Here is a 12058-nt window from a genome sequence, read left to right as displayed (position 1 = left end):
GGCAATACAATGGCACTAAATTCATATCTCTCAATAGTTACCCTGAATGTAAATGGGCTAAATGCCCTAATCAAAAGACACAGGTATCAGAATGGATTAAAAAAAAAAACAAACCCATCAATATGCTGTCTATAAGAAACTCATTTTAGACCCAAAGACACCTCCAGATTTAAAGTGAGGGGGTTGAAAAACAATTTACCATGCTAATGGACATCAAAAGAAAGTTGGGGTGGCAATCCTTATATCAGATAAATTAGATTTTAAGCCAAAGACTATAATAAGAGATGAGAAAGGACACTATATTATACTCAAAGCGTCTGTCCAACAAAAAGATCTAACAATTTTAAATATCTATGCCCCTAACATGGGAGCAGCCAACTACACAAACCAGTTAATAACAAAATCAAAGAAACATATAGACAATAATACAATAATAGTAGGGGACTTTAACACCCCCCTCACTGAAATGGACAGATCATCCAAACAAAAGAAAGGCCTTTAATGACACACTGGACCAGATGGACACCACTGATATATTCAGAACATTCCATCCCAAAGCAACAGAATACACATTCTTCTCTAGGGCAGATGGAACATTCTCCAGAATAGCTCACATCCTGGGTCACAAATCAGGTCTCAACCAGTACCAAAAGACTGGGATCATTTCCTGCATATTTTCAGACCACAGTGCTCTGAAGCTAGAACTCAATCATAAGAGGAAATTTGGAAAGAACCCAAATACATGGAGGCTAAAGAGCATCCTACTAAAGAACGAATGGGTCAACCAGGAAATTAAAGAAGAACTGAAAAAATTCAGGGAAACAAATGATAACAAAAACACAAATGTTCAAAATCTGTGGGACACAACAAAGGCAGTCCTGAGAGGAAAACAGTGTTTAGTTGTGTTTATAGCAGCAATGTCCACAATAGCCAAACTATGGAAAGAACCTAGATGTCCATCAACAGATGAATGGATAAAGATGTGATACACACACACACACACACACGAATACTATGCAGCCATCAAAAGAAATGAAATCTTTCCATTTATGACGACGTGGATGGAACTAGAGGGTATTATGCTGAGCGAAATAAGTCAATCAGAGAAAGACAATTATCATACGATCTCCCTGATATGAGGAAGTTGAGAGGCAAAGTGGGGGGTCTGGGAAGTAGGGAAGGAAAAAATGAAACAAGATGGGATCCATAAGAGACTCTTAATTTCACAAAACAAACAGGGTTGCTTGGGGGGGGGGCAGGTAAGGAGAGGGTGGTTGGGTTATGGACATTGGGGAAGGTATGTGCTATGATGAGTGCTGTAAAGTAGGTAAACCTGAGATTCACAGACCTGTACCCCTGGGGCTGATAATACATTATATGTTAATAAAAAAATTAAAACAAATTAAACAAAAAACAACTATAAAACCTACTCTAAAAGAAATCCTTGGAGAAATTTGTAATCTTTGGGCAGGCAAAGATTTCTCAGAGGGAACACATAAAGCACAAAGGACAAAAAAATGATAAATTGGACTTTATAAAAATGAGAAACTTCTACTTTTCAAAAGGGAGTTAAGAAAATGAAAACCAAAGACTTGGAGAAAATATTTATTATACATGTATTTTCTAAAGAACTCGTATAGGGAATATATAAAGAACTCTTCAAATTCCATAATAAAAAGACAACACAATTTTTTAAAATTAACTAATTTATTTTAATAAACATACTATGTATTTTTATCCCCAGGTGTACAGGTCTGTGAATCACCAGCTTTACACATTTCACAGCACTCACCATAGCACATACCCTCCCCAATGTCCATAACCCCACCCACCTCTCCCAACCCCTCTCCCCGCAGCAACCCTCAGTTTGTTTTGTGAGATTAAGAGTCACTTATGGTTAAGACAACACAACTTTTAAAATAAGCAAAAAATCCCCGAATTTACCCTTTATGACTCCACTGATGTAACATTTCTGAAGGAACAAACTTTAGAAATGGAGATCAGATACCTGGTTGCCAGAGACAAGATGGAGGGAGTGAGAGGCAGGGTAGAGGAATTTAGTGATGAAGGAACTGTTCCATATCGGGACTGTGGTGGTGCATACAAAAAAACTACACATGATAACTGTATAGAACTAAATCTACACACACACACACATTACCACAAGGAAAACGATCTTCACAAATAAGATCAGTGGGCTGAATAACATCCTAATTGTAATATTAGATACTATTTATGTATACTTTGCAAAATGGTACCAGGAGGTAAGAAGTCTACAGGGCTCTTTTTGTACTATTTCTTATAAATGCATGAGAATCTACAATTATCTCAATAAAATTTTCAATGAAAAAAAAAAAATGGCTAAAAGATTTAAACTGATACTTCACCAAAGAAGATATATAGAGGGCAAATAAGCCCAAGAAACTGTGATAATCACAAAACAGAACTCAACTCAGCAATAATGAAGAATTATTGATACACACAACCATGTGGATGAATTTCACAGAGACTGTTTCATAAAAGAAGCCAGACATAGAAGAGTAACAGTGGTTGCCTATGGTGGAAGGAGAGGAGTAACTAGAAGGGAGTCCAATGGCACTTAATGGGGTAATGGAAATATTTTTCTATTTTGACTGAGGCTTGGTTATATCAATTACTCAAACTCAACTGTTGAACACTTAAAATCTATGCATCCTACTGTATCTACAACCCAATTAAGAAAAACAGCAGTACTGGCATTTAAGTGCCATATGAAGATGGTACTTAAATGCCAATATGCGGGGGGATTGATCTGGAATATATACATTCTGAACTGCACAGAGTATCATATAGCGAACATCATACCTGGCCTCTGCCTCCTGACCAGCCTTATCTTCTGAAATTTCTATTCAAACACACACTAAATTATTACCCAAGCAAATGCTTGCAATTCCCGGTTACTACCTAAATCTGTGCCCTAATGGAGGATATTGATCCTTCTCTTGCCCCTACTGAATTGTTACTAACCTTTCAATATTCATGATAAATATCACCTGCCATTTATATAGATTTCTCTGCCTTACCTCGGAGTTTTCATACAATAGAAGGGAAACTAACATTTATTGAGTACTTAACATACTTGAGACATTTTTAGACATTACTTCATTCTATGACTAAATGGATAAGTTGACAAGTCACAGCAAGTTAATGACTGTTGGGGGACTGACAGCAGTGGCTACTGAAGAGCTGGAGAGGGAGGAAGGAAAACCAATCGATCTGAAATTAACCAGATCAACCACTAGCTCAGCAGTGAGGAATGACAAGCTCAGAAGGTATTCAATACACACAGAAATCCTCTTTGTTAAAAAATCGTTTTTACAGAATAGTCAGTTCTAGAAAACATACCTGGCTGTAACTCTTCCAGGGAAAGAAAGAAGTAAATACATGAAGATTTTCCCTTTGGACACTTACCTATATTCTTCCTTGCCTGGCAGTAGAAGCAAACCCTGAAGCCCTACCACGCAGTCCTCATGCAATAAACAATGAGAAACAGGAATACTAGAGGGGAGGGAAAAAAAAAAGGAAATTTTGTTTTAGGAGATCATAGAAATTAGCATTCTAAAATTCAATCCAATCTATGGGTTTTCTTTCTTTATTTTTGAGAGTGTGGTGTGTGTGTGTGCGTGCGCGTGTGTGCGTGCCCTCGCAGGCATGCACAAGGGGGAAGGGCAGTGGGAGAGAGAGAATCTCAAGCAGGCTCTACACCCAGTGTGGAGACTGACCCAGGACTCATTCACATGATCCTGAAAGCATGACCTGAGCCAAAATCAATAGCCCAATGTTTAACTGACTGAACCACCCAGGCACCCTTAAACCATGGGTTTTAAACATAAGAATACATGTATGACCTCCATGGGTTTGTATGTATGGGTTTGTAAATCCCATACATTTGTACATCTATGCACATCCCTCTGGGGAAAGGCTCCACAGCTTTCAATTTCCTTCCCTCTCCCCTAAAGACAGGAAGACGATAAATACACCTTTCTCCTGATGACTCAACAGCTCAAAACTACACTGTGTTTGTGACCTCTATGTTGTGAGACACTCACAGCTGAAGTACCTAAGACTGGCTGTGAATTTTCCCCAAGTTCTTCCATCATCTCTCGTCCTATAACAATCTGTTTTGGGGCAGGCTCTCCTAACCTGCTTCATGCCTGGCCTAAGTTTTCTAACTCTCCTTTTGCAGTTTATCATGAGCGAATGTATACAGAACATTTGAGGTGACACAGTTTTGAGTGAAGACCTAAAGTGCTCTCATATGATGTGGGGCGCTTGTTTCTTCCTTTGCTTTGCTTATATTGTGGTTATCAGACATATTCCAAATTGGTCAAGTTTATTAAGTAACTGTCAAGTCAGCTATTATATTGTACTAGTTTGATAGCAGTATATTTGCATAAATGATATTCTATATAAAGGTATCTTTTTTTAATGATTCTATTTTCAAGTTACCTCTGCACCCGCCAAGTTCGACATGGATCACATGCTCCACCAACTGAGCCAGCCAGGCGCCCCAAAGGTATGTTTCTTTTAACATAAAGCTGAGTCTTACGCTACCATTAATGCTTCATTCAAGTCTGAACATGCTTCCATGTTTCATGAGACTTGAACGAGGTACAGGACCTAAGAAACTTGGTATAGAAATTAGAAATAAATAGTAAATCCTGACTTAATGATATGTTGTTGATAGCTTAACTGGCTTATCCCTTCTATCTTAAGATCTGACACTACTTTTTTAAAAACCATTTCGGTATTTAACTAAATTGAGTCCCGGTAATTTCTTTCCAATAAAATGACAACTAACTAGAAGACTAAGAAAGTATTTTCTCTGAAAATTTATCTGCCAAATCTGAAGACAGACTCAAATTCCTTCGCTTAGTTTCAAAGCACAACAAAGACACAAATCATCTAATCATGTAAGGGAAACATAAGTTAATACATACAAGCTAAAAAATAATTTATTTTCTAGTATTGATATCCACTTTATGCCTTACAGCAGATGGAGAGAATTCATGTTTTCTACCAAATTGAGTAGAGAGCAAGAGCAAGAAAAATGTTTAATGTGATTAGGTTTAAAAATTCACATAGGCTGTGGACCTTATTAACACTTTATGACAACAGTATTACTTTTCTCACTTTAAGGAGATGCTTAACATTTCTGGGCCTCAGCTTCCAATTTTGTAAAACCAGAATGCTGATCAGATATCTGGTTTTCTTTCAGCATTAATCCCGAAAGTAACCTGTTTCTTTAGATTATCAATCTTACACCTTAAATGAAGAGAATCCTTTTTTTTTTTTTTTTTTTTTGAGAGAGAGAGAAACATAATCTTAAGCAGGCTCCACACCCACGGCTCCAAGCGGGACTCTATCTCAGGACCCTAAAATTATGACCCCAGTGGAAATCAGATGCTTAACCAACTGAGCTACTCAGACACCCCCAGAGAACCTTCTTTTAAAAAGGAGTTGACAGGGGCGCCTGGGTGGCTCAGTGGGTTAAGCCTCTGCCTTCGGCTCAGGTCATGATCTCAGGGTCCTGGGATGGAGCGCCACACTGGGCTCTCTGCTCATCAGGGAGCCTGCTTGCCCCTCTCTTTGCCTACTTGTGATCTTTCTCTGTCAAATAAAATAAATAAAATCTTAAAAAAAAAAAAAAAAAAGGAGTGGACAATCTGACCAACAGCGAGTTTTAACCTCAAACATTTAAAAACAAATTCGGCCTGAAACTAGTGCAAAACAAGAACCACTTATTTTCTACTACGTCTGCATGTCCTCACTTAGCAAGGAGCAGCAATGTCCTAGCAGAAGGCCTGGCAAACAAGAAGAAACCCAGAGCGGGAAAGGACCAGAAGGTTCCAGATGTAGTCGAACCTCCATTTTACAGGTGGGCGAAATTGGAGGCCCAGAGAGGGTGATTAAACTGCCCAGGGCCAAAGAGCAAGCAGGAACCGAGCGCCTCCTGAAGACGCCACGCTGTCCCGGGACCACCAACTACTTAAAGGCCCTGGCTGCAGAGACCAGGGTCCCCACCTCTCCTAGTGCCAGTGGCGCAGGGCGGAGGGGAGCTGGCGGTGGCGGGCAGTCATGCCCAGCTCGAGACTTACTCGGCGGCCAGCACGTAGCTGCAGGTATTAGCCGGGCACACGTAGAAGCTCTTTCCTTTATTCGGGCCATCACGGACGCCGGTCTTGAGAAAGCAGACGCTCCCTGAAAAGAGGAGGAGGTTGACAGCGATTACGCCAAGCTACACCGACACACCCCGGGAGCCCTTAAAAGACCCGGACCCCTTACCATGCTCCGAGCATCTAACCACTTCCATGAGCGCTCCGGTCTCCAAATCCACGGAGCCCGCCCCCAGCGCCTGCTTCCGCCTTTTACCCCGCCCTCCTCGCTCAGGACCCAATCAGCATCCACCTTCTGCAGGCTCAGCCCCCATAATTCACCGCGCGGGACCTTCACCAACCACTTTCGCGGGCGCCCTGAGTTTAAATAGTGGGGCGTGGCTTGGGTGGCGGGATGGGGTTTCGGAGGATGGGGGGGGCGTTCCCGGCGAGGGGCTTTCCGGGGGCGGGGCTGCGCTTGGCAGGTGCGCTGAGTGGACCGGGCGAGGCAGAGGACAGGGAAGACCCCGGTTTATAATTGAGACCCGGAGGCGGCCCTAGAGGGAGCGCGCGTTACACCTGCAGAGGGGCCCTCTGCAAGGAAGACTCCCTTCTCCCGGTGGCAGACGGTGCCCGGAGCTTCGCGGTGGTCTCCGAGCCCCGGCCTGGGGCTCCGTCCCTTGGGAGGCAAGCCGGGAGAAGCTGCTGCCGCCAGAGGAGCCTGTGAACTTGCAGGGCGGGGGTGCGGTGGTGTGCGGGCTCCTGGGCGTGTCCCTTCAAGCTGCACGGTGAACCGAGAAGTCTGGGGGAGAGCAGGCGTGAAGACTTCTGCAGGGAACCCCCCGCCCCAGCAGTCCTTTAAGTTTGCTCAGTGCTCACGCATCCCCGTCTCTCTTGACTTGACAGCCTGGTGAGATGGGCAACATGATAAGGAAGGCCTCGAGAGGTTCATAGAAGTATGAGTGACTCAACCAAGGTCACGGAATTAGTGAGTGGGCGATTCACGGGTGCCCAGGGGACTGCGCAGCTGCTTCCTGTGTGTACTGAAGGTTCGCTAGGCCCTCCTGGTGCAGGAACCCTGAGTTGTACAAGTCAAAGTAGAAACAGCAGGGAAGAAATAGATAACCTTTAATGAAAAGTACTCTATTTTTTGTATTGTTAAACTTGTCTTATTAGTATGCTTTTGTGTTAAAAATCGAGGCTGAAGATAAATAAAAGAAAGGGAACTGTATTTGAAATGGTAATCAGAGCTATTAGTAATAAGGGAGGAATAGAAATCAGAGACTTATTGCAACAGAGATGGATTCATATTACAGCTATTGAGGACCATATGCCCAGACATCTGGTGTGGCACATGCAACTGTTCTTAAGGGACAGTAGGACAGAAAATCTGTAATGTCTAGGAAATCTGGGTTATATGATAAATATAAGTGGTGGGGAGACAGGAGGCAGAGGCTCCTGGAAGGGAGACAAACCTGAGGTGTCATTATTAATTAAACAAGTACTTATCAAACAGCTTTTCCTGTGCCCAATGTGAGCGAGGTGCTTGGGAAACAGAATTCGTTTATTCACCCACAAAGTCTGAAACAGTTCCTCTAACCACAAGGAACTCAGTGTATGAGGGGGGCTGAGTGAACGCATAGCGAATACTTAAACAACAAAGTAAAATAGTATTTAAATGTCAGGATGAGTGGAGTTGTAAACTCTGTAAGGCTAGATAAAGGTGTGTTTGGAACCAAAGTTGAGGTAGTTTATACATAATTACCTCTCTGAAACACCTATAAACTTAGAGATAAGGCAGGAACAAAAAACAAACAAACAAATAAATAAATAAAGGCATTTTCTTTTCTTTAAACCCAGATTACAATTCTGCATTGAGAGATTTTTGTGTACATATCTACTCGATGCTGTACTGGGAGACGTAGAGCGTGAGTACTGGAGCTGCAGGATGAGGAGCGTGGTAATTTCATTATTTCTTGAGTAAATAAGCCTTCTGGAACAAAGAAGACAAAACCAGAGTCTCCTAAATATCCCCTTTTCTTCTGCAGGATGTAAAGCAGTGTTTCACATCCAACCCCATGGAAGTGTGCACAGCCAAATTACAGAAAGGGGGAATATTTCTTCCATAAATTTGGGATATGCCAGATGAAAATGTTCAGGTTCCAGGCAGTTTATCCCACCTAACCATATCTGTAAGAGTGAGAAAACAAATAAGCTGATCCTTGAGTGAAATGCGGCCATAATGTTGGCATAAACTGTAATGAATTATGTAATATACGCTTTTCAAAATATACGTTAGTGTACGTGTATTAACTTTTATTCTTAACATATAGGTTTAATTTATATTCTAATTAGCCTGTAGACCCCTGGAGAGAATGTGTTTCATTGACCTCTCTTTGGAGAGAGAGTTTCACTTTGTTTCCCTTTAAAGCTTGATTTATTCAAAAGGAATGCCTCTGCTAGGTTCTAGAGCCAGATGGTTTAAATCCACAAGGTAATGATCCAGTAAATTCTTTCCCTGTGGGTCTGGTCAGATGGAAAGTATATGATGGAATTGTTCTAAAATTGAATTGTAGTAATTGCGTAACTGTAATACAGTTACCAAAACTTCGACAACTGTGTATGTTAGGGAATTCTATGGTATCTAAATTATCCCTCAATAAAGCTGTTAAAAACAAACAAAAAACTTAATGTATGAGTCATGCCAGAACATCTGCCTGGAAAATAAAAGCTAAGATCATCTCGGTATTTTGACATCCTGAGGAAATAGAATGGGTGAAGGAGTAAAATAGTAGACACTAGTTAGTTTCAGATAGTGTGCTCCTTATGCAGCCTAGTCCTCTGACCTATGGAATAAAATATCAAATGATGCAAACACTCATTGGAAATCTTGGGAAAATGAAAGAATTCTGTTTCCCTCTGGTCAGCATTGTGCTGGCTGGCATATAGTAAACAGAGCAGGCACCTGTAAGGTACTAGAAGTGAGAGGATCAGCTCCAAGTCACTTTTTGATGTCGTTGTCACTCTCTGTATTGTTTAAAAATAATCAGTGAGGGACACCTAGATGGCTCAGTCAGTCAAGCCTCTGCCTTCAGCTTAGGTCGTGATCCCAGGGTCCTAGGATGGAGCCCCGCATGGGGCTCCCTGCTCAGTGGGGAGTCTGCTTCTCCTTTTCCCACTCCCCTCTTTGTGTTCCCTCTCACTATCTCTCTGTCAAATAAATAAAATCTTTTAAAAAAATAATCAGCGATCCCAAGTTATTTGTAAAATTCCAGCTTTTGTGCAGCCTTTGGCTTTACTCGGTATTTTAGTAATTAAATTGTTCAAATGTGTTTTTCCAATCAGCTGGTAATTCTAAGAAATATATTTTGTTTTCTGAACTTCTTTCAGGGGTTTGGCTTAATTTGGGGGATGGGGTGGGTTAGGAAGAAGTAAGTACTTTGGAATGTCAGATAAAGGATATTTGTCCAGGAGGCACACAATTACTGGTGTGAACCATCACAGCACACTATTTTCTGACATGTATTCTGAGATAAGTGTTTTCACATGCATTTTCACACTTGGTTCTCACACTGACCTTGGCAGTAAGTATTCTTTTATCCCCATTTTAAAGAGTAGAAGAGTCGTTAGGAACTTACCTCCACACCACGCTCCTAACCGCTAACTTGCAGAGAGCCTCTGCTTGAACTTTGGGACCAGGTGGGCCCATACATTAATCTCGTTAGGGCTCAAAGTCACAAAGCTGACTGACACCAGGCAGATCAGGGGCTGGAAGCTATTTTTTGAGATTCCCAATCCAGTTCTGGCCCCTACAGTTTGTGTGTGTTTGTTTGAAGCATAAATTATTCAGCGATCCATTGAGATATTTAACCTACACACAGCCAAGCATTGAGATATTTGTAGTATACAGACAGGGCTCAACAAATCCAAGGTTTACAAAAAGGGGGGCGCAGGGAGGTGGGGGCAAGCCAAGTGGCTCCATTTTATAAATGACCACGAGGTGGCGGCATAGGAACATAAAAACTAAACACAAAGCTCTCTTCCGGTGCTGTTTCATTCTTTTTGTCTAAGGGTATGTAATGGTAACTCAATCTCCTTCCATATTGTGCCTTTCAAAGATATGACCGTTTTAAAATTCATCCTTTGACATAGGCACCGTTACGATGACATTATGGTTTTTTTTTTAAAGATTTTATTTATTTATTTGACAGAGAGAAATCACAAGTAGATGGAGAGGCAGGCAGAGAGAGAGAGAGAGAGGGAAGCAGGCTCCCTGCTGAGCAGAGAGCCCGATGCGGGACTCGATCCCAGGACCCTGAGATCATGACCTGAGCCAAAGGCAGCGGCTCAACCCACTGAGCCACCCAGGCGCCCACGATGACATTATGTTAAGGATAAATCTGGTTATCACCTGAAAAGCCAAGAGACTTTACAAATTATTTTGTTGTGCCCTATTTCTTCTTAGGCTCCAAATTTCACTCATCTTAAAATAGTGTCCCCAAAATGTTCAAAGCACCCTCTCCTTCATCTACTTTCTGTGTGTTTGTTAAGTGTACAATTCAATACTTTTTCAGTAAACTTATGAAGTTGTGTAGTCATCATCATAACCCAGTTTTAGGACTTTTCTATTGTTATGCCCCAATAATGGGTCCGTGATTAAAGGAGCGAGACTGATACAAAGCGAAGGTCAAGCAAAGCTTTATTTCGCGCCAAGCATCAAGAATCTAACCAAATGCTCCGGGACACACCTCTTACAAGAAAGGGCAACCCTTCTCTGTTTCACAGATTAGCTTTTAAGGGCAAAGGCCATGCGGACGGGCCTGGCCTCGCACAGGTGGCCAATGAGATTGTAACACACACAGGGAACTCCACAGTGATGCTAGGTGACCAATTGAGTTACCATTTACCCTAGTAAACATTTGAACCAGCCTATTACACCTTGATTGGGATTGGCGCCCAAAGGGCGGGGTGCATACTCCTTGGTAACCACGGAGACAGTATGCATCCCCCCACTGATCCAATGTCTCCACCTGGTCTGACCCACCTTTGTATCTGGGCTTTGTTACCTGAAGCTGGTTTCCGGGACTTGTCTCCAAGTAAATCCCCTGAGGAAAGGAGAGCAGGGACAGTTTCTAAATAGGTCCTTACACTATCACCCCCAATATGTCCCGCAAACCTGTGCATAGGAATCCTCACTAACACTTGCAGCACCAAGCAACCACTGATCTGCTGGGTCTTTATAAATCGCCTTTTCTGGACATTTCCTGTAAATGGAGTATACAGCGAGTGAACTACTGCCTTGTCTTCTTTCATGAAACACAAAAGAATTTGAGTTTCCTCCGTGTTGTGGCACGTATCCATACTTTATTCTTTTTATTGCAGAAGAGTATTCCATGGTATTCATTCATCAGCTGATAAACATTTGGGTTGTTTTCCCTTTGGGGTCATTAGGAATAACGTTGTTATGAACGTTAACAAGTGTCTGTGTGGGCATTTGCTTTCATTCCTCTCAAGTGCATACCAATGGCCGGAATTTCTGGTCATGTAAATTTAGGTTTTGCTTTTTTTAAAGATTTTATTCATTTATTTGACAGACAGAGATCACAAGTAGGCAGAGAGGGAGGGTGGGGAAGCAGGCTTCCTGCAGAACAGAGAGCCTGATGCAGGGATCGATCCCAGGATCCTGGGGTCATGACCAGAGCCAAAGGCAGAGGCTTTAACCCACTGAGCCACCCAGGTGCCCCTAGGTTTCACTTTTTAAGAAATCGCCCAACTCTTTTCCAAAGTGGTTGAACCACTTTATTTTCTCCCAAGTAGGGTATAAACATGCCGCCTCTGCACACCCTCACCAGCACTTGTTATTGTCTGCCCTTTTTTGTAATAGTCATTCTGCTGGTTGTGAAGCGGTATCTCCTGGGGTTTTG

At 42.1% G+C, this 12058-nt stretch overlaps 1 protein-coding gene across 5 annotated transcripts in view; it reads right to left on the bottom strand.

Moving 5' to 3' along the window:
* TTF2 (transcription termination factor 2) overlaps positions 1-6405 on the bottom strand; it is a 41574-nt gene extending 35169 nt beyond the window's left edge. For 4 of the 5 annotated variants that reach the window (XR_009345159.1, XR_009345161.1, XR_009345160.1 and 1 more), the window contains exons 1-3: positions 6325-6405; positions 6138-6240; positions 3451-3537 (exon numbers count right to left, since the gene is read on the bottom strand). Coding sequence is in view for 1 of the 5 variants with exons in the window: in XM_059136452.1 (XP_058992435.1) it covers positions 3451-3537; positions 6138-6240; positions 6325-6352 (218 nt within the window). In the remaining 4 variants the exon portion in view is untranslated. Of the gene's footprint in view, positions 1-3450; positions 3538-6137; positions 6241-6324 lie in introns of those variants that run through there. The other variant, XM_059136454.1, reaches the window with a different exon arrangement.
* Positions 6406-12058: the final 5653 nt, after the last annotated feature.

This window comes from Mustela lutreola, chromosome 10 (assembly GCF_030435805.1).
Source record: "Mustela lutreola isolate mMusLut2 chromosome 10, mMusLut2.pri, whole genome shotgun sequence".
NCBI lineage: Eukaryota > Metazoa > Chordata > Mammalia > Carnivora > Mustelidae > Mustela > Mustela lutreola.
Note: the sequence above shows the minus strand (reverse complement) of the source record. Positions and strands in the feature narration are given on the sequence as shown.